Below are 23,865 nucleotides of genomic sequence, written 5' to 3' on the forward strand. Positions count from 1 at the left end.
TGCTATTCATTCCATTGGCGCTGTACATATGATAAGGGGTATACATACATAATACAGACAATTGCATGAACAACACGAGTTACAAACTGGTACAGAAGGAGAGAGGGCCCTGCCCTCGAGAGTTTATGATCTACGATGAGGGTATTCTTACACTGAAACATATTTTAGAGGTCTCAGACTCATAATTCTCCATATATGCATGGAACCTTATATATATATATATATATATATACAGGCCATGTGCACAAGCTGTTTCCATGCGAGTTACTGGACACATCTGCTAGTATCATAAGAAATGCGGCTCAATATTATCCCTGATGCCTGTTGAGATGGTTAGCAGGTGTTGGATAAGCCTGTGAAGCCACTTGATCCCATCTTGTGTGCACAACCGTAATTAAAGTATTAATAGCAGCAGTGATTGGATACTGATATGGATATTACAGGACTCAGTAGCGTCACAGCGACCAGCCCACTCCTCCCAAGAGGCGAGGAACAGGATGATCAACCCTGCTCCTACCAACTATTGCTATATCTTCCTTGCTGGTAGTGATCGCCAGGAAACGAACAGTGAAATACGATATATAACAATAAACTATTTGAAGTACCCCTACTCTGGGGTACTACAGTTCTTCAAACCACCCTTCCACTGCACCCATCCACAGGAAGCAACAGCCTAAAGGGAATACACTGTGAAACAACCATCTCATCAAAGCCACTACCACTCCCATCATCTGCACCGGTCTTTAGGGACTTGCTGCAAACTCTGTTTTAAAATAGTTGTAAAACAGGGCTCAGTTTTGGACAGTACTGTAGGTAAGAAAATTTGGGTGGTTAGCTATGTTAATGACTTTTTTCCACATGTACTGTATGACTGAGACTTTTTTAAGAAGTTGGAAAAAAAAAAAGAGTCCCAAACCCAATCCCATAGTGGGATCGTATAGAAAACTGGAGTAGCGTTTCTAGACAAAAGTGTTAGGGCTCTTTCACACGAGCGCGTCCCTTGTGGGAATCACGGTCTGTGTGAGAGAGGGATTGTGGGGTCTGGACTACAGAAGCGCAGGGTATTATCATGATTGATAATGCTGTGTACGCTTCTGTAGTCCAGACCGCACGATCATTAAAAAAGTTGCAAAAAGAGAGTTAGAGACTTTTTTTTAAACCTAAAACAGGCATTGTGCGCTTTGTAAATGACCCCCAATCATACAAACAATTGACATGCTGCATAAAGGATATGCAAAATGTACAAGAGATTTGGCAAATCTCCTTCACTTTGCTGGTACTGTATTAGGGCTCGTTCACACGACTGTGTGAAGCCTGTGCCCGTGCTGTGGACCGCAATGCACGGGCCCCGACCGTGGCCCAGCCGCATGGGGATCGTGGACCCATTCACTTGAATGGGTCCGCGATCCCTCAGTTCCGCAAAAAGATAGAGCATGTAGTGTTCCGTTCCATGCTTCCGTTTCGCATCTCCGGATTTGCGGACCCATTGAAGTGAATGGGTCTGCATCCGTGATGCGGAATGCACACAGAACGGTGCCTGTGTATTGCGGATCCGCAAATGCGGTCCGCAATACGGTAACGGGCAGCACACGTTCGTGTGAACGAGCATTTACTCTGTGGTTTTTCCAGACGAAAATCAACACCAAAAATAAATGCAGAACTTTTCTATTGATTCCAATAGGTGATCCACATAGCGCTTTTTTTCAGCTTGCAGTTTTAAAAACCGCTCCGCAGAAAAAAAGTGTTCTGTCCATTCTTGACGCATCCCCAATTTCCATTGAAGATTGGCAGGAATAAAAATCATCACCGAAACCACACACAAAAAAAAACTGTGAAAAAAAACACACCTAAAAAATATGGTACAGATTCCGCATCAGGTTTTTTCCCGGTCAGAAAATACTATCTATGAACATACCCTATGGGGGCTGTCGGTCCGTGAAAAAATGGTTGTGTGAATCGAATATATAGGCCTCATTTATCAAAACTGTCTTAGGGCTCATGCACATGGACGTAGTTTTGGTCTGATCTGTGTTTTTTTCATTTCAATGGGGCTGCAAAAGATGCGGACAGCGCACCCGTGTCTTGTCCGCATCTGTAAGTCCGTTCTACGGCCCTACAAAAAAATAGAACCTGTCCTATTCTTGCCCGTTTCGCAGACAAGGATAGGACATTTTTGCAGGAGTTAAAAAAAATATGGGATCCGCGATTTGTGGACTGCAAAAACAGATATGGTCGTGTGCAGGAGGCCTTAGTTGCGCATAGCAGTAGCTTTCATTTTTGTAAAGCCCTTTAGAAAAGGAAAGCTGCCTCATTTACTAATGTATCTGAGCCAAAAAAAACCTAGATGTACCAAATTGTGCCACATTTTTGCCACAGATACCTTAGTAAATCTGGGCCAGAGTGTGAATGTACCCTAAGTGAAAAAAAGTTTCCCCCTACAGAGTGGAGGCGCAAGAGTGTAACTGTCTTTTTAATTGGAGTGGCCTGTGCTGGATTTCCTAGCGTGCACCTATTACTAACCTGTTGCACTGGGTGATTGTGAAGCTCGTGTTTGTTTGAGGTAGTAGATGGGGAACTAGTGACTTCATGAGTGGGAGGACCTGGTGTTGAAATGCTGAGATCCTGCAGTTGGTCTCTTTTCTGAGAGTGTAGGCGACACGGGACAGGTGAGGTTTTCTGCTAGTCTGGTTTCTTATCTACCTTCACTGATGATTAGTGCTCCATTAGTATTGTCCATGGTGAGATATCACTGATCATTCCAGAGCAGCGATCAGATTGTGTATAACCTTCTGTTCTTCTCCTCCTGTAGGATGGATAAAGTGGTGTTCTGCCTCCTGGTCCTGGCTGGTATATGCTGTTCATCAGCTGTAAGTCTGACTTCTCTTTCATTACTTGTAGTGCCATGCTTAAGCTGCTTTCAGGTAGACTGTGATTCCGTCTGGGTTTAGAGCAAGCAGGACCCTGGCTGAACACTGACCCATTCAGCTGGGTATATTCCCTGGAGAGATGGTCTACCTATTGTCTGATCTTCCTGCAAGACTTGCTTATCCTAGTGAATGGGACAGCACACGGATTTCATCCATGTGTGGTCCGTTTACATACTTGTCCCCGTGTTACTGACCAGACTACGGACGAGTGTCCTATTTCTTTTCTGTAAGAGGCTTTAATGCGTCCTTCACAAACAAGTTGTTTTTTGTGTTTTGCATCTGCCTCAAAACCTACTCTGAAATACTCTGTGTTAGGGCTCATGCCGGCTGTGCCCGTATTGCGGCTCGCAAACGGAGGGTCCACAATATATGGGCACCGGCCATGTGCACACTCACGGATATACAACCCATTCACTTGAATGGCTCCGCAATCCGGAAAATATGGAGTGGAAGGCCGCAGAAGCACTATGGTGCGCTTCCGTGGAATTCCGGTCCGTGCCTCCACACTGCAAAACAAAATAGAATGTGCTCTCCATTTAAGTTGAATGGGTCTGCATCCGTCAGCGCAGGCCACACAGACAGTGCCAGTGCATTTGTGGTCCCCATGACTAAACACCATGAGATGGATGTGGTGACTTTTCTAGTCGTAAAATGTATTACTAAAGAAAAAAATTAGTACAGTATTTAAAAATGTTGTTATTGGCTAAAATGTAAATAATATATATATTTATTTATTTTGCAATGCAATTGAGAACTTTTTTTTTTGTTAAAGGAAAATTTGATGAAATGCCCTTTATAAAATGGTATAATTAACTGATAGGGTTAATTTGACTCGTGCGAGATATGGTTATTTGTTGCAGAAATTGTCACACAAAAAAACACTTAATTTGTTGAGATTCAGTTGGATGGGATAGTTGCAATGCAGACATTTCTGAAACAAATCTGCCACATGTGAATACTCCCTTATGTTGTATTCTTTCATCCCCATTGAGCAACATTCAGGGGGGAAAATTGAGCGTTTTTGCTTGTATAGTGTCCAAAGTGTTTTAATGGCTAACTAATGGCACAAGGGCATGTATGTGATTGCACAGGAGTTGATTTGGTTAATGATAGTAGGAGGCCAAATTTTGCCCACGCTTCTGAGTATCGCTTTACATTCTCTGCCCTTACCCAATAGACCTCATGCTAAATGCAAATATTTGCACATTGAATGTCAAAACTGAATTGCCAGGGAAATCTGATGTCAATATTGGGTAAGTTAGAAATGGATACATATGGCTATTGCTCAACTGATTCTTACAGGGAACCTGTCACCATGAAAATGCAGTGCAGTCTGCAGGCGGCATGTTCTAGAGCAGAATGATATACGTTTATGAGAAGCGATTAAGTAAAACTTTTATTTTCTCTGCTCTTTCTGAGCTCAGTAGCCATGTTGGCGGTGCAATCATTGACAGCCTTAGGCCTCATGCACACAAACGTGTGCCGGCCGAGCCCGTGCTGAGGACCGCAAATGCACGGGCACCGACCGTGGGGCCGCTGCATGCGATTCGCGGACCCATTCAGTTGAATGAGGTCCGCAATCCGCATCTGACTGTCTGCACTGCAAAAAAGTAGTGCGTGCACTACTTTTTTGCGGTGCGGAGGCACGGACAGAAAACCCACGGAAGCACACTGTAGTGCTTCCAATCCGTGCCTCCGTTCCGCACCGCATCTCCCTGACTGTGGCCGTGTGCATGAGCCCTTAGTTGTATAAGCCTGTATACATGTAGCATTCCCCTAAGGAGCTGGTGCAGAGGATGGGAGTAGTAGTGGCCCCGATGAGGTGTTGTCTTTTGGTTTGAATAATTAGGCCGGAAGTAAGGCTAGGTCTGCGTGACACATAGGGCACAACTACGCTGCAACATGTGTTGCGTGACATTTTGTCGAACAACAATTTTTATAATGATAGTCAGTCGCAGAAAAATCCATTTTGTCACAGTGTGACACCATAGATTATCATTATAAAAATTGTGGTGCGACAAATGTCCTCGTGTAGACCTAGCCTAAAAGTCTCTCTTTACTTAAAGGGCTTCTGTCACTTTTTTTGGGGGGGGAGGGGGGGGGGGCTAGTTAAATTCCTTATACTGCGATATATGAAAATATAATGGTGTTACTTTCCTTCAGCAGTTTCTTATAAAAACAAAGTTTTATAATATGTAAATCAGGTCTCTACCAGCAGGTAGGGCGTCTACTTGCTGGTAGCCGCCGCAAAAAAGCCCCCTCGTCGTGTTAATTGACAGGGCCAGCCGCGATCTCCGCCGGCCAGCCAGCCGGCCCGGTCAGCATTTCAAAAATCGCGTGCCTCTGTTCATTCGGCGCAGGTGCTCTGAGATGAGGAGGCTCTCTTTCGGTGATGTCATCGGCGCAGGAGACGAGCCTCCTCATCTCAGAGCGCCTGCGCCGAATGAACAGAGGTGCGCGATTTTTGAAATGCTGACCCGGCCGGAGGAGGAGATCGCGGCTGGCCCTGTCAATCAACACGACGAGGGGGCGGTTTTTTGCGGCGGCTACCAGCAAGTAGACGCCCTACTTGCTGGTAGAGACCTGATTTACATATTATAAAACTTCGTTTTTATAAGAAACTGCTGAAGGAAAGTAAGTAACACCATTATATTTTCATATATCACAGTATAAGGAATTTAACTAGCCCCCCCCCCCCCCCAAAAAAAAAATGACTTTAGTGGGGTCCAAGAGCGAAGCTCAAAGTGGTCTCTGTAGGTCAAGGAGAGCCACCAAGAATTCAGTTTTGCCTATAAACAGAATGGTGCTTCCCTGTTTGAGTACCAGTGCATCCCACTGACATCATTATGCATCATTGTGCCCAAAATACCGCGTCATACATGAAGTCAGGATGCCTCGATGCACGCCTGCCCACTTCAGGTGCCGGGAGCCAATCCGGCAAGGCGCAGGTGTATCCAGGAGATGGAAACAGTAGTGCAGAATGAAAGTACTGCACCTTGTGCGCAGTATGATATTCAATAGGGCTTTTTGGCACTCAGTGGGTGTAAACATAAAAAGCAGAGCATAATGGGTTACATTAGATGGTGAATAACAAATATAAATTTTAAAGAAAGGGGAGAGGATAAATCATGAAGGGGGGGGGGGGGGATAAGGGATGGGCAGCAATAAATTCATGACAATGTAGAGCGGCAATGTATGAAGATCAACTCATAGAGGCCCCTGTATGCGTAAGGATAGAGATAAATGGCTGGATGGTGGCAAAGACCGCCATAAATTGCCTGACCTTAGCCACAATAGAGTGAGCCCACTCCCACAGGAGGGGAGGAACAGGGTGGTTAGCCCTGCTCCTGCCAACCATACCTCCTCAGCAGAAATACATGGCGTAAATATAATACAGAATAAAACATTTGCAGATAGCCCCAGGTCTGGGGTACTGCATACACAGCTGCGGACCGTATACGAAACCATTCATTTCAATGGGTCCGCATAAAAAACGGAAGTTACTCCATGTGCATTCCATTTCCGTATGTCCGTATTTCTGTTCCGCAAAAAAATAGAACATGTCCTATTATTGTCTGCATTACAGACAAGGATAGGACCGTTCTATTAGGGGCCAGCTGCTCCGTTCCGCAAAATACTCAATGCAAATGGACGTCATCCGTATTTTTTGCGGACCGCAAAATACATACAGTACGTCGTATGCATGAGCCCTTACACGGTGGATCCTGGACAAATCTTCTGGCACTTGTGGTTAAAAAACTGCTAATCTTTATTTCAAGTGCATAAAAACCTTGTTATGCAATATAAAAAAGCTATGCGTTTCCGGTGAAACACTTCATCTTTCCTCATGGCCACAGTGACTCTGTGGCGCTCCGGTGACTACTTCTGGCGCCAGAGCTACTGAAGAACTGCTTTAGGCTAGTTTCACACTAGCGTTCGTCGGTCCGCTCGTGAGCTCCGTTTGAAGGAGCTCACGAGCGGACCCGAACGCCTCCGTCCAGCCCTGATGCAGTCTGAATGGAGCGGATCCGCTCAGACTGCATCAGTCTGGCGGCGTTCAGCCTCCGCTCCGCTCGCCTCCGCACGGACAGGCGGACAGCTGAACGCTGCTTGCAGCGTTCAGCTGTCCGCCTGGCCGTGCGGAGGCGAGCGGATCCGTTCAGACTTACAATGTAAGTCAATGGGAACGGATCCGCTTGAAGAGGTCACCCTATGGCTCAATCTTCAAGCGGATCCGTCCCCCATTGACTTTACATTGAAAGTCTGAACGGATCCGCTCAGGCATCTTGCGCACTTAGAAATTTTTCTAAGTTATTAATGCAGACGGATCCGTACTGAACGGAGCCTCCGTCTGCATTAATATGATCGGATCCGTTCAGAACGGATCCGATCAAGCGCTAGTGTGAAAGTAGCCTTAGACGATTATGCAGCATACCCCAAACATCTGTTGGAAGATTTATTCAATTGCTTTAAATGTCGTGGTCAAATTAAATCCTTGCTTTTGCAGATTTTCATTAGATAGGTTAGTTGCATTAGTTTTTGTGGCGTTTTTTGTTTTTTTAGTTTTCTCCATTCACAGTGAATGAAATTTCCTTTCCATTAGGTCCTAAATGTAGCCATAAAAAAAAAAAAAAAAAAAAAAAGGGCTTGACCATGCAACGGGCGCCTCCGCCCTAGGGCCCTCTATAGCGCGACCCAGGTATAGGAATGGAGTGGTATAGTGCGGTCTAAAATGTCCCTCTGTGTGTCACGGTGCGCCTACCTGGATACTGCTGGCCCCCAGGCTTTGGCTCCGAAGCAATAAATAGGGGGAATAATTGAGGGATAGAAGAATAACTTGAGTCCAAACCTTGTATGTAGTTGAACAGCAGCTTTAGGCCTCATGCACACGACCGTATGTGTTTTGCGGTTCCCAAATTGCGGATCCACAAAAAAACTAATGTTCCGTATGGCATACGTTTGTTTTTTTTTTTTTTTTTTTGCGGATCCATTGTAATAATGCCAATCCTTGTCCGCAAACTAGAAAAAAATAGGACATGCGCTATTTTTTGGGGCGGAGCAACGGAACGAACATATCTTCATTATGCATCATTGTGCCCGAAATACCGCGTCATACATGAAGTCAGGATGCCTCGATGCACGCCTGCCCACTTTAGGTGCCGGGAGCCAATCCGGCAAGGAGCAGGTGTATCCAGGAGATGGAAACAGTAGTGCAGAATGAAAGCACTGCACCTTGTGCGCAGTATGATATTCAATAGGGCTTTTTGGCACTCAGTGGGTGTAAACATAAAAAGCAGAGCATAATGGGTTACATTAGATGGTGAATAACAAATATAAATTTTAAAGAAAGGGGAGAGGATAAATCATGAAGGGGGGGGGGATAGGGGATGGGCAGCAATAAATTCATGACAATGTAGAGCGGCAATGTATGAAGATCAACTCATAGAGGCCCCTGTATGCGGACAGTCCGCGTTTTTTGCGGACCCATTGAAATGAATGAGTCCGCATCCTATCCGCAAAAAAAAAAAAAGGAACGGACACGGAAACAAAATACGGTCGTGTGCATGAGGCCTTACTTTGCATAAACGTTCTCCAAAATGGTTTACAGGCTTTGTCTTGATTCCAGCAGGCTTTAGCATTAAACTAGCAGGCTTCTTCAATAACTCTGCTTGCTTTCTCTCTCTGCTATACTGATAAGCTGAATAGGTAACGGCTTCCTCTAAAAGCTGCACTTTCTCTCTGTAGTTATGCCAGGGAACTTACCTCCTGGATCCTGAGGCTTTAAGCTTTGGCCTCATGGCCAGCAGAGCTTGAGGTGCTCTGGCTGGCATGGTCACGTCCAGCAGAGACTTGCCCCTGCACACCTGTCCCCTAGCAGGTGGTATACTAGACTTCTGCCCCACCCTTCCTGAAGGAAGTAGGACACAACCCACTTTTCTCTGGGGGGGGGGGGGGGGGTGTAGAATGGAAAGTTCCATCCTAAGTATAGCTCTGCCGTGTTTGCTGCCACCTGCTGGTGTACCAGGCACATTACCTATGAACGGTTACATAACATTGGAAATGCACAGTGTATACAGACGTGGACAAAATTGTTGGTACCCTTTGGTCAATGAAAGAAAAAGTCACAATGGTCACAGAAATAACTTTAATCTGACAAAAGTAATAATAAATTAAAATTCTATAAATGTTAACCAATGAAAGTCAGACATTGTTTTTCAACCATGCTTCAACAGAATTATGTAAAAAAATAAACTCATGAAACAGGCATGGACAAAAATGATGGTACCCCTAACTTAATATTTTGTTGCGCAACCTTTTGAGGCAATCACTGCAATCAAACGCTTCCTGTAACTGTCAATGAGACATCTGCACCTCTCAGCAGGTATTTTGGCCCACTCCTCATGAGCAAACTGCTCCAGTTGTGTCCGGTTTGAAGGGTGCCTTTTCCAGACTGCATGTTTCAGCTCCTTCCAAAGATGCTCAATAGGATTGAGGTCAGGGCTCATAGAAGGCCACTTTAGAATAGTCCAATTTTTTCCTCTTAGCCATTCTTGGGTGTTTTTAGCGGTGTGTTTTGGGTCATTGTCCTGTTGCAAGACCCATGACCTGCGACTGAGACCAAGCTTTCTGACACTGGCTAGTACATTTCTCTCTAGAATTCCTTGATAGTCTTGAGATTTCATTGTACCCTGCACAGATTCAAGACACCCTGTGCCAGACGCAGCAAAGCAGCCCCAGAACATAACAGAGCCTCCTCCATGTTTCACAGTAGGGACAGTGTTCTTTTCTTGATATGCTTCATTTTTTCGTCTGTGAACATACAGCTGATGTGCCTTGGCAAAAACTTCGATTTTTGTCTCATCTGTCCACAGGACATTCTCCCAGAAGCTTTGTGGCTTGTCAACATGTAGTTTGGCATATTCCAGTCTTGCTTTTTTATGATTCGTTTTCAACAATGGTGTCCTCCTTGGTCGTCTCCCATGTAGTCCACTTTGGCTCAAACAACGACGGATGGTGCGATCTGACACTGATGTTCCTTGAGCATGAAGTTCACCTTGAATCTCTTTAGAAGTCTTTCTAGGCTCTTTTGTTACCATTCGGATTATCCGTCTCTTAGATTTGTCATCAATTTTCCTCCTGCGGCCACGTCCAGGGAGGTTGGCTACAGTCCCATGGATCTTAAACTTATGAATAATATGTGCAACTGTACTCACAGGAACATCTAGTTGCTTGGAGATGGTCTTATAGCCTTTACCTTTAACATGCTTGTCTATAATTTTCTTTCTGATCTCTTGAGACAGCTCTTTCCTTTGCTTCCTCTGGTCCATGTCGAGTGTGGTACACACCATATCACCAAACAACACAGTGATTACCTGGAGCCATATATATAGGCCCAATGGCTGATTACAAGGTTGTAGACACCTGTGATGCTAATTAGTGGACACACCTTGAATTAACATGTCTCTTTGGTCACATTATGTTCTGTGTTTTCTAGGGGTACCATCATTTTTGTCCATGCCTGTTTCATGAGTTTATTTTTTTACATAATTCTGTTGAAGCATGGTTGAAAAACAATGTCTGACTTTCATTGGTTAACATTTATAGAATTTTAATTTATTATTACTTTTGTCAGATTAAAGTTATTTCTGTGACCATTGTGACTTTTTCTTTCATTGACCAAAGGGTACCAACAATTTTGTCCACGTCTGTAGGACCTGGAATAAATGCATAAAGGTTAGACCAATAAAGACAGTAGCAAGGTGCAGAAGTGGTAACACCACTCTGGGGTGTTACAACCGTTAGCCATGAACAGCATTGACAATTTTTGTTAGGGCAGGTTTTATGAATTGACAGAACAGAGAGCAGAGCAGTCAATGACAGCACATCTTCCATTTCCTAACCAGTGTTGAAAATATGTTGCTATAGGCAACTGCTTTTGCATCTGCAATAAACTAGTACGATATAGCGTAGCTTGGCAGTGAAATTGCCGCATTTCTGTGAATGGCACTGTGACTTCAGTGTGTCACTATGATTTAATTGACCGTGCGACTATTGCAAAAATTCTTGCAAGTGCAATGAGCTGGACCGTGGGTGCAGTTATACGGATGCCAATTATGCAGTGGGTCAGGATATGAGTGTAATAGTCAATTGTTTTTGTTTGTGACGCCAATTGCAGCATGCACAGGGTACTAATACAGGGCCCTTTAAGGTGTTGCAACTCGCGTACCAGGTTAGGAATGCCAGAGTGGTATAATGTCTCTGTATGGTAGTGGTTATAGTGTCAACGGTGTCGCCTACCTTTTGTACGGCTGGACTCCTGGATCCTGGCTCACTTGCAATAAATGAGTGTGTTGCTAGTAGGAGTAATTGAGGAACTTGGTAGTAATGAATGAGATCCAGACTTGGACTATAATTCAACTTGTCTTTACTGGAGGCAGCATTAATCCACACGGGATACAGCAATAGTCTTGGGTCCCAGCAGATATTGGCAATGTATGGCAGGAATCTGTCTTCTGCTTCTATCATATGCCTGGAGAATATGACAGGAATTACTATCTTCTGCTGTGTATGGGACCGACTAGCTGAGGAGGAATTTGGCTTCTCCTGGTCTCTGGACGTTACTCACAGTTAGCTCACAGGGTATGGTTCTTCCTGGAGTTTTGGAGGTGGCTGCTGCTTGTCACCAGCTGAGGCTGATGGCTCAGACTGGGAATGGTGATCTTTGGTCTCAGCCGAGACATGATCCTGGCTTGGGAACCCTAGAACTGGGAGCTCCTACCAGCACAGCCTTCCCCTAGCCGGGGTGGCTGGCACACTAACTGTAACTTCCTTCCCCACGCATGAGGCAGGATGTGGGCGAGCCCACTCTGCTCAAAGAGGGGGGAGCTAAACTGGAATATACTATTCCAGTCTAAAAAACCGAAACTGTTACTAAGGCCCTGCTAAACATTGCTACCACCTGCTGGTGTACATGTAAATTACAGCAAATACATGTACAAGGCTTAGAAAATGCACATTTGTGAGAATGTGATGTTAATTTACAAAGGATGACAATGCAGATACACCTAACAGGTTGTAGCGGGATAAAAGAGTTTCGTAACATAACTCTGGTAAGTTTCATAAGGGTCATTAGCGACTGATTTTATGACTTGCAGAAAAGGCTACAGAGCCTAAATGTTTATACTGTTAGAGGTCTAAAGCAGAAGAAACTAAACCGTAAATGGAGCCTTCATCCACTGTATAGTCTCCTGCAGCTGCCCAAAACAGGTGATCGGTGCGGGAGTCGGAACCCCATGGATCTGATATTGATGACTTGGGCTACATGCACACGACCGTTGTGTGTTATGCGGTCCGCAAAACACTGATGGCGTCCGTGTGCGTTCCCCAATTTGCGGAACGGCACGGACAGCCTTTAATATAACTGCCTATTCTTGTCTGCAAAGCGCGGACAACAATAGGACATGTTATTTTTTATTTTTTTTGCGAACCACGGAAACGGAGCAACGAGGAGTGCTGTCCGCATCTTTTGCGGCCCGATTGAAGTGAATGGGTCTGCATCCAAGCCGCCAAAACATCGGCCGTGTGCGTGAGGCCTTATCCTGGGGTTTAATAAAATATATAGTAGACATCTCTTTTTTTCCTGGGGCCAATTTCCATATCCCATAGGATATTGTATGTACCTATAATTCATACATTGAAGTAGGGCCTTAACAGACAGGATTGAGTATAGACATGGGTACGGGGACAGGGTACCTCCACCACTAGGGGTATCCCTGGGCACAGGTCTTAGTTCTCCAGGGATGTCTAGGGAAAGGTAATCTTTTCCCGTACATTATCCCCCCCCCCCCTCGTCTCCATATAGCCACACCAGATACCTATGTGAGTATTTATCTTTCCCTGCGAGCATCTCTCTTGATATTTTCTCTATGGTGGGAGTTTTCTTAAAGTATCTGTCTTTAAGTATTGGTTATCACTTGAGCAGTTTCTTGCTCCGTTACCCCCTAATATTATTAATAAAGGTATTATTTTAATAAGCACGTTATTTCCTCTCTACTTACTTAGGCCTTATCCTGAGGATAGTCCTGGAAAACCCGAATAGTCTAAAGTTGGTTATATGATCACTGAAGATAAGGCCTCATGCACACAACCATATGTCTTTTACGGTCCGAAAACACATACCCGCCATGTGCATGCATTTATTTTCTTTTTTAAATAACTTCTGTAGAAATGTCCTATCCTTGTCCACAAAATGGACAACGATAGGACATCTTTTTTGCAGCCCTATAGAAATGAATGGTTCCGCATCCGATCCCCACAAAATGAGGCCTAAAAGAAACAAAACTATTGTAAGAAATCAGGATTATTGATAAGATTGCAATTTAGCTAACTTGATTGATTCTACTTGTCTACACAGGAAGTGAATGTCGAAGATTTTTTTACAGATGCAACAGAAACAACGTCTTTTCATACAACTCCTCGTCCAGAAGCATCGCACCCGCCTATTGTAGAGTCCACCTCAGACACTCTATCAGATATCTATCCTGATCACACAGAATTCTTCACAACTACAACATCAACGGCAGCACCAGAAGAAGCATCTGTACCTGATCCTTCAGCAGTGTTTCAGGATGATGAACACTCGAATGAAGAAGAGGAAGAAGTAGCATCCTCATCATCTGAAAATGTTTGTGATGGGGAGCTGTCACATGCAGACATGCAAACATTTGAACACGCAATGAATGCATTTAGCAAGGACCTTCTGAAACAGGTTGAGCTGGAATCTGAAAGCCCAAATGTTGTGGTGTCCCCTTTTAGCATTGGTCTTGGTCTCCTACAGTTGACACTAGGTAATGACTTCATTCCTATTCAGATCAAATGTTTGAGGAGTTGCATGAGCAAAGCATATTTGAATGGAGTTTCAGCTGTATTGGGTTATCATAAGCAAACATAATCCTTAATCCATATTTTTATGTCCAGAAATGATGGCATTTTACCTTTTTGAAGCTAGTTAAAATCCTAATATTTCTGTATTACTTTGGTATTAATCATTTCTATTTTATATTTAGGTGCTGAGAATGCAACAGAAAAGAAGATCCTGGAGACACTCCATGTGGAGTCATTACAATGTCTACACGAGAAGTTGCAGAAAGTCACAAAGCGACTGGTGGCAAGTTCTTTAAGTGTAGCTACTCGCATGTACGTCAAGAAAGGTGTGTCTGTTAGATGGAGAAACGTTTATTTATGTGTTTTTGTTTTATTTTTATATATATATTTTTAATGTTTTTAGTGTTAACTTTTTCTGCCATAAATGCATTTCTGCTAATGTTCAAGTTGGCAGCTAATGGTCTTGTACATGTCAACGTATGACCAGCATAATTTTTAACCCCTCTATCTTCAAACTATAATGTCTTCACAGCATGAATCTAATGTTAAACAGTAATGCCATACATTTGTAAGGGTCCTTAGGGTGATGGCTAGAGATATTTAGAAATTTGTTTGCGCTTCGTTTGGTGGTAAAAGCAGAATTGCATTATGGATTCCGTTACCACGGACCATATTGCGATTCTATGACGGAATGCATAACGGAATGCCTTTAGAGGCATTCTGTTATTCATTCCGTCATAATAGAAGTCTATGGGGTGCATAACGGATCCATCCCGTTTCCGTTATGCAGGGGAGTCCTCTCCTGCATAATGGAAACGGGATGGGTCCGTTATGCAGGCCATAGACTTCTATTATGACGGAATGCCTTTAAAGGCATTAAGTTATGCATTCCTTCATAGAATTGCTTTATGGTCCGTGGTAACGGAATCCATAACACAATTCTGCTTTTACCACCAAACGAAGCGCAAACGAATTTCATAACCTGAAATTTGCTCTTCCCTAGTGATGGCACACAGCGCAGTTCTGACATGCACTCAGGACGCAGTTTTCAATCTAGCAGCCTCGTTTAAACCCTGGTGTTCTGCATAGTGAAAATAATGTAATTTATACTTGCTACAATAAAAAACTGCATCCTGAAGGCATTTTATTTATTTTTTTTTCCCTTCAGTGTCTTACCACTGACATTTTATACATGGTGTTTTTCCCTGTAGAGAGGGTACAGATGTATCTCAATAAATTAGAATATCATCAAAAACTTACTTTATTTCAGTAATTTAATTCAAAAAGTAAAACTTGTATAGATCCATTACATACGGTGGTCTATTTATTTTAGGGCTCATACACACGACCGTATGTATTTTGCGGTCCGCAGAAAATGCGAATGATGTCCATGTGCATTCCATATTTTGCAGAACGGAACAGCTGGCCTCTAATAGAACAGTACTATCCTTGTCCATAATGCGGACAATAATAGGACATGTTCTATATTTTTTTTTTCGTAACGTAAATACAGATACACAGAAAATACGTTCGTGTGCATGAGCCCTTAGTGTTTATTATGATTAGTGTTGAGCGGGTCCGTACCGAACTTTGCGACTTCGGGTACCTGGACTTAAACCTGAACTTTGCAGCAAAAGTTCGAGTTCGGTGTTCGGGCATTTAATGAAGCTTGTTGAAAGGCTGCAGGGCAGCCAATTAACAAGCTTTTAAGCTGTGGGCACTTAGAAGCCATCACAGCCATACCTAGTAATGGCATGGCTGTGATTGGCCGGTGCATCATGTGACCCAGTCTCTATACAAGCTGGATCACATGAAGCACCGCCCATCATTTCTGAGTAGTGCAGGGACAGGAAAAAGTCAGCTGAAGTGAGGGAGAGGATTAGGAATCTCATCTGGCTATTTATTTATTCTGTGGGTGACCTACAGCGATCTTTGTGTGGGTGCAATGCACCATCTTTGTACCCCTGACACAAAAATATAATAGTTAATCCGTCTGTTAGTTCGGTGGGTGACATATAGCCGTTTTTGGTGTGAGGTACACCTGCACTGCATACGTGACAGGAAAATTTAATATAGTTAACCTGTTAGTTCAGTGGGTGACCTCAAAGAATGCACGACACCATCTGTGGCAAGGTCCACAAACCACCGATACGTAGACCAGTAAGCACGGGCAGGGACGTTATAGCTCCCTAACTGCACACTGGGTAAATGCAGTGGAGATTGGGACTGAGGCGGATAGCAGTTTGGCGCTTGTCCTTCCGCCACCGAGGATTGCAGGGCATTTCTTGTTGCCTCCTTCTTCTACTCCACTTCCTTCTTATCCAGTCAGCGTAACGCCTTCACCACCAATTTCAGCACAGCCAGGGGTAAACAACAGTAGGCTGTTTTGAAACTCATCTGTTTGGGGGGGAAAAAACCCACACCGCGCAGGAGCTGTGGATGGGCATGGAACAACAGACCGATGAGTGGTTGGTGCCACTGATCCTCAAGCCCGGCCTGGTGGTGTGCTATAATGGGTGAAATCTCGTAGCAGCTCTGGGCCTAGCCGATTTGATGCACATCCCTTGCCTGGCGCATGTGCTGAATTTGGTGGTGTAGAGGTTCCTGAAAAATTACCCCTATATGTCAAAGATGCTTGCAGAAAGTGCGGGCCATCTGTGCGCTCTTTTGGCGCTCTCAACCTTGCTGCTGCTCGCCTGTCTGCACTGCAGCGTAACTTCGGCCTTCCCGCTCACCGTCTCATATGCGACGTACCCACAAGGTCGAACTCCACCTTGCGCATGTTGGAGAGACTGTGCGAGCAGCAGCAGGTGATAGTGGAGTTTCTGCTGCAGCACGCACGGGTGAGTCGCTCTGTGGAACAGCACCACTTCACCACCAATGAGTGGGCCTCCATGCGGGATGTGTGTGCTGTGTTGCTCTGTTTCAAGTACTCCACCAACATGGCCAGTGCCGATGATGCTGTCCTCAGCGTTACTATCCCACTTCTATGTCTCCTGGAAAAACCGCTTTGGGCGATGATGGAAGAGGATGTGGCACATGAGGCAGGAGGAAGAGGGATCATTTCCACGGTTATCAGGCCAGTCATTCAAATGTGTCTCGGAGCGTGGGTTCCTGTACCAACAGAGGCCAGGTACACAACTGTCCAGCCAGGACACAGTTCTGGAGGATGAGGAGGAGGAACTGTGTTCGCAGCAGGGTGACACCCAAAGCAGCTCATGGACATCACTGGAGCGTGGCTGGGGGGATACAGAGGACACAGACGATACACCTCCCACAGAGGACAGCTTGTCGTTGCCTCCGGGCAGCCTGGCACACATGAGCAACTACATGCTGCAGTGCTTGAGCAATGACCACCAAGTTGCCCACATTCTAACCAGTGCTGATTACTGGGTGGCCACCCTGCTGGATCCCCGCTACAAGGACAATGTGACGTACTTAATTCCGTCACTGGAGCGTGATCGGAAGATGCGCTGGTTCAATCACATGCTGGTAGACGCGCAGCTGATGGCATTCCCACCTGACAGCGGGGGCTCAGTGGAAGCACAAGGCAGAGGAGGAGCAGGAAGAAGTTACCAATGCAGCTGGGACACCGCCAGCACCCCAGAAGGGAGGGTTAGCATGGCCAAAATGTGGTGTGCCGACAAAGCTTTTCCACAACAACCAGCACCACCAGCTGATATGGAACGTCTTAGCAGGAGGCAGCATTTCAGCAACATGGTGTAACAGTAAGTGTGCACACGTCTACTCGTACTGACTGATGGGTCTGCCCCATTCAACTTCTGGGTCTCCAAATTGGGCACATGGCCTGAACTTGCCCTTTAAGCCTTGGAGGTGCTGGCCTGCCCTGCGGCCAGTGTATTGTCCGAACTTGTGTTTAGCACAGCTGGGGGCGTTATCATAGACAAGCGCAGCCGCCTGTCCACAGTAAACATGGACAAGCTCGCGTTCATTAAAATGAACCAGGCATGAATCCCACAGGACTTGTCCATACCTTGTGCTGAATAGACAAGTATACCGGCCGCACCCAGCCATTGTTATACTCCAGTGCACTTTCTCTTTCCATTCTCTTTTCCATTTCCCAATGTATAAAAAAATAAAGGGGGGAAAAAAACCAAAAACAAAGTCTTGGCTATCTCCTCCTTTTCCACCGCTGCTTCTACCTACACTGCCTCCTCAACCTCCTACTCCACTTTGACCTCCGCCTCCTAGTTCAAGATTATTATTAAAAAAAATTATATTAAGTAATTTCCCTATTCACATTTGTTTGCAGGGCAATTATCCTGCTCTTACCCCCATTTTTGCTTCCTTTTGCAGCCCTTACTATTACAGCCATTTTAGTGCACCAAAGTTCGGGTCCCTATTGAGTTCAATGGGGTTCGAGTTCGGGTCCTGAACCCGTAGTTTGGCCGAACCTGAACATCTACGGGTCCGCTGATCCCTAATTATGATTATGACTTGCATAAAACCCAAAAGTCAGTATCTCAGAAAATTGTAATATTGTAAAGTTCAATATTGTAAACTCATGGTTTCAAACGCTAATCAACACAAAACACCTGCAAAAGTTTCCGAAGCCTTTAAATGATCCGTCTGTCTGCATCAGTAAAATACACAATCATGGGTAAGACTGCTGACTTGACAGTTGTCCAGAAGATGTTACATGCAAAAGGAGCCCCTTGGTCTAGTATAATCAAATTTTCAGAGATTGGGTTTTCATTACCTGTAAGCCATAAATATCAACATTAAAAGAAATACACTTGAAATGGATCACTGTTTGTAATGACTGAGTTTCACTTTCTGAACTTTTTGATATTCTAATTTGAGATGTAACTTTAAAAAGCCAACTATTGAGCAAAAACCCCAGTAGCAAATGTTCTGCATTTTATATTTCACATAGACATTCAGCTAGCATCTGCTGGTAGTTTTACAACAAAAAAGTGACAAACACAAAAATGTTGAAAAGCGCAAAAAATTAAGTAAATATGAAAGCACCCCAATGCACTTCTCACCCAAGGGGCTCAACTCTTCCCATAACTGGGTTATCCAATCTGCCACTTATGCAGCAACAGTAGCTGCATATAGGTGCTTATTCCCCAACATCCATAGGAATTCAATAACATATGTGTTTGAGAACAACAAACCACGCACATTTTGTCCTTGGTCAGACTTGAACCCAGGACCCCTGAACTGCCTTGCAATAATGCTAACCTGGAGCCACCTTGTTGGCTATCGACCCTACAGGGATAAATTCCCAGGTGGCCACCCAAGCCCTCCTCATGGCCACCAGCCTGGTACATAAAGATCTGATGTTCTCTGCATTAATGTAGAAGCACCAGGTACATATGCACATGGCCAGCATGATACAGTTTCATACTGTGTTTCGGGCAGCGGTATTTTGTGCTGCACTGTGGTATTTGGGTCTGCATGATGGGATTGCTGTCCCTGCCTACTTGTGTTGCCCCACCATCTGTCAATTTGAACCCGCCTACAAAATGGGGTCACTTTTAGGCTTTTTCCAATGCCACTTCAAGTTCCCAATCAGCCCCTGCCTTTCTGCTTCTACTTACATCTTTGCTGCACAAGTGAATATTTTTTTTTTTTCAGTGCTACATTTTTTGATTTCTGTTTTTCCTTAGATTTTCATATTAAAAGAAAATTCCTAAAGAGATCTGAGCAGTTTTATGGAACTAAACCAGTGAACTTCAAGCAGAATATGCGGCAGACTCTGGAGGCTATAAACAAGTGGGTTAGTGATGTTACTAGAGGGAAAATCCCACACTTTCTTTCCGAACTCCAACCAAATGTTGTCTTAATACTCCTCAATGCTATACACTTCAAAGGTAACGTGCTTTACTTATTATTTTACCCATTTATATACAATTTGTAGTGTCCCTGTACTGCAGAGATATAGAAATCGGCAACGTTTCGACCTATCCAGTCTTTAGAGTCTTTTAGGTGAGCTTGATGAAGACCGGATAGGTCGAAACGTTGCTGTATTCGGTGGAAATAACCTTGAGAAGATAATGAATCATTGGCGTGCCGCGGTTGATATACTATAACCTGTACTGCAGAGTCAGTGACATGCTATAGGAACCAACGTCAACAAGATATGGTAGAATGGAAAAGTTGGCCTACAAAAAATTGGAGGGGAAATTAACACCTCACTATTTGTTTTCTAGTTTACATCACCACTGTTTTAATATAATCGTTTATGAAAGTGGCTATAATTTTGTAATGTTACTTTTATTGCTCCTATCTTTCTTTTTTGGGCTGTCCATGCAGCTCTCATTTGCTGTGATGTCATGTCTGTAGCGTGTCACAGCAGTGATAGGAAGTCTGTGTCTAACTAGCGGGAGGACCTATAAACTAGCTGGGTGTGGTTAGGGGTTGTGGTAGAGAAAAGTGCATTATGGGTTTGGTTGGTCAAAGCAACAGCGAAAACGGGTCAAGAGTCCAAAAAACCCAAGTAAACTTGGTGTTCATTTCCTGTCTGCTGTCATGAAAGTCACATTCCATTATCTCCTAATTGGTTTGGGGAATTTTCCTGTTTTGAAAACTTGGGGTTCGTTAAAGGGCTTCTGTCACCCTTCTAAACTCATATATTTTTTGGGGGTACTTATAATCCCTATACTGCGATATATCTATACATTGTTATTATTCATTTTCGTTCTGTAGATAAGGCAAAAAAACTTACTTTTATATTATGCTAATTACCTGTCTACCAACAAGTAGGGCGTCTACTTGCTGGTAGCAGCCGCAAAAAACCGCCCCCTCCTCCTGTTGATTGACAGGGCCAGCCGCGATCTCCTCCTCCGGCTGGCCCTGTCTGCATTTAAAAAAATCAAGCGCCTGTCTTGATTCGGCGCAGACGCTCTGAGAGAAGGAGGCTCGCCTCCTCAGCACTCCATCAGTGCGCCTGCGCCGATGACGTCTTTCGGTGACGTCATCAGCGCAGGCGCACTGAGGGGGTGCTGAGGCGAGCCTCCTTCTCTCAGAGCGCCTGTGCCGAATCAAGACAGGCGCTCGTGTTTTTTTTTGTTTTGAAATGCAGACAGGGCCAGCCGGAGGAGGAGATCGCGGCTTATTATAAGTACCCCCCCCCCCCCCCAAAAAAAAATGTGGGGTGACAGAAGCCATTTTAACATCTTCATTTCTCTATTGCAAACATATCCTTCCTGGCATAGTAGGTAGAATTGGTCAAACCATGGAAGTATACAGTATGTGTACAAGGTCATATGTACCAAAGTCATCAAGCTGCCCAGTTAGAATCCAGGTTCAGTAGCCAAGGTTGAAAGTAGCTGACTCACATTTACTAATCTGAGAGAACCCAGACTTTTTGACCAATTGCACCAGTATTTGGTACAAACTGACGACATATGATGCACTTTTAGCTCAGTTTGGCACACACAGTATACTTTTAGAAAAATCCACTTTGCTTATGTTGCCAAGGGGAGTGGCAAAGGGAGCATAACCCAAGATTCCGCATTTTGTGAAAAATGTAACTTGTGGCATATGCACAAAACTGTCTTTGGCCTGGGAAACACGTTCTTTGTGTTGGCCTCGTTTCCTGGGCTGACCGTGGCTCCTCTGAACTGACTGTATCATAAATTTACTATCTGACGGTGGGGCTATTGCAGTGTATTCAAGTCATCCTGGGAGTCCACTGCAATAGTCCCGCGATCAGATACAAACTGGCTGTATCATACACTACTATGATAGGCGGTTTGGTTCAGGAAAGCCATGGTTGATTATGGACGCGTGCATGAACCCTTAAAGTACGCCAACAAATAGTTGGTGTAAACAAAAAGATTTGGTGTCTGTCTAAATGACACCCTCTACAGGATTAGTAAATCTGTCCTATTGTATACTTATGAATGGGGAGAATACTTAAAATTTGTCCCAAAGCCATGAAGCTGAATTTTGCAAAGTTCTGTAACTTTTAGTTTTTATGTGAAGCTGTGTTAAAGAGGACCTTTCACCACTCCTGCCATTTATGTTTTAATAGCTTCATGCATTCACCATGTAATAACAATTCTGGAGAATCTAATCTTATGACTGTTGTGCCTTTCCTTTACTATTTCAACTAGATAGCAATTCATAGTTATGTCATGAGAAGTGAATGGTCCTCTTTAAAAGTGGAATTGCTCTGAGTACTGTCCATGCCCCGACTTTATAAAACAGTAACCGTTAATTCAATCCCTGGGTACGCTTTTTCCACAGATCCTGTTTTAGAAGAGACCTAGTCAGTGCCACCAGCAGGTGGCAGCATCATGCATTGTGGGGAAGGAGGGCTGTGGTTTACCCTATAGGGAGCCTGTGGCAGTCACAGTATATGGCTGTATTGTGGCATGCTACCACCATACAGATAGCACATTTATATATGTCGCTTTCGTTCTCTAGGGCACACTTCTTCGTCAGTTTGTACTTTTTCATGTGGTGACTCGGTTTCATTCAAAACATTGTCCTCTGTTTTGAGCAGGATTGTGGAAAAACAGATTTGACCCAACTAAGACTGTGCAAGATGTGTTTAATATAAATGATGAGGAATCTGTGATGGTGGATATGATGCAATCAGGGAAGTATCCACTCAGTTTTTTTCTACATGAAAAGCTAGAAAGTCAAGTAAGTTTCTTATATTATGAAATATTTATTTTTCTCATTTTACAAAATGTACATTACCTACATAATAATTTCCGACTCCTTGTACTGCAGTCAAAAAGTAAAAAAAAATTGGGTTTTGTGACTTTTTGGGCTTACTTGGCCAAATATTTGAAATAATAATAATACTAATAATAAAAAAAATGTACACCTCATTCCACTTTTGAAAAGTTGCTGTGAAATTGGGTGTAGTTTGCTATGGTAATGAGCTTCACTCCATATTTATCACTTACACTTTTTAAAAAGTTACAAACCCGCTCTAGTAAGGTGTTGGTAAAAGGAAGTGGGAGACTTACAGGGCATCTTTCAGCAGATTTGTACCTATGACACCGGCTGACCTGTTACATGTGCACTTGGCAGCTGAAGACATCTGTGTTGGTCCCATGTTCATATGTGCCGATATTGCTGAGAGAAATTAAGTTTTAAAATATGCAAATGAGCCTCTAGGAGCAATGGGGGTGTGGTTGTTACACCTAGAGGCTCTGCTCTCTATACATCTGCCGCGCCCCTCTTCACTTTGACAGGACCAGGTAGTGAAAATGTGATCCTGCCTGCCTGGCCCTGTTAATTAAAGTGCAGAGGGTGCGGCAGTTGCAGAGAGAGCTGAGCCTCTGGGTGTAAAAGCAACTCCCCCCAATGCTCCTAGAGGCACATTTGCATATACTAAAACTTGCATTTTCTCAGCAATGCGGGCACATATGAACATGGGACCAACACAGATGCCTTCAGCTGCCAACTGCACATGTAACAGGTCAGCCAGTGTCATAGGTACAAATCTGATGATGGATATCTACGCATCATGTCCCATTTATTCTGTTCCTAGGCTGTTGTCTTTGTTTCTTATACAACTCGCTTACATTGAGTATCAAATGCACACCCTTCAGTCCTTCATATACCCAATGTGTGTATATATATAAAAATAAATTTGAGGTTACAAATCAATATATATTACATGAAGATACAACAAATTACACAAAGGACACCACCATACACGGCAGCCTCCTTTTTCTGCCTTCCCTGGATACCGGCCAACTGTGGCCAGTAATGTGTATGTGTACATACAGTGCTGCCCATAATTATTCATACCCCTGGCAAATTTTGACTTAGTTATTTTTATTCAACCAAGTAATATTTTGACTGGAAATGACATGACATAGGTGTCTCCCAAAAGATAATAAGAACGATGTACAAGAGGCATTATTGTGGAAAAAAAAAAAACATTTCTCAGCTTTTATTTACATTTGAGCAAAAAGTGTCTAGTCCAAAATTATTCATACCCTTCTCAATAATCAATAGAAAAGCCATATATTGGCTATTACAGAGAACAAACGCTTCCTATAATTGCAGACCAGCTTTTTGCGTGTCTCCACAGGTATTTTTGCCCCTTCGTCTTTAG

General features: G+C 43.9%; 1 protein-coding gene across 1 annotated transcript in view; it reads left to right on the forward strand.

The window, feature by feature from the left end:
* Positions 1–2,572: 2,572 nt before the first annotated feature.
* The window catches only part of SERPINF2 (serpin family F member 2), a 28,900-nt gene continuing 7,607 nt past the window's right edge, over positions 2,573–23,865 (forward strand). Inside the window, exons 1-6 of the mRNA XM_044283879.1 lie at positions 2,573–2,666; positions 2,810–2,867; positions 13,342–13,774; positions 13,994–14,137; positions 19,448–19,651; positions 22,291–22,433. Coding sequence (XP_044139814.1) covers positions 2,811–2,867; positions 13,342–13,774; positions 13,994–14,137; positions 19,448–19,651; positions 22,291–22,433 — 981 coding nt within the window. The 5' untranslated portion in view covers positions 2,573–2,666; position 2,810. The remainder of the gene's footprint in view (positions 2,667–2,809; positions 2,868–13,341; positions 13,775–13,993; positions 14,138–19,447; positions 19,652–22,290; positions 22,434–23,865) is intronic.

Source organism: Bufo gargarizans, chromosome 3, assembly GCF_014858855.1.
Source record: "Bufo gargarizans isolate SCDJY-AF-19 chromosome 3, ASM1485885v1, whole genome shotgun sequence".
Taxonomy (NCBI): Eukaryota; Metazoa; Chordata; class Amphibia; order Anura; family Bufonidae; genus Bufo; species Bufo gargarizans.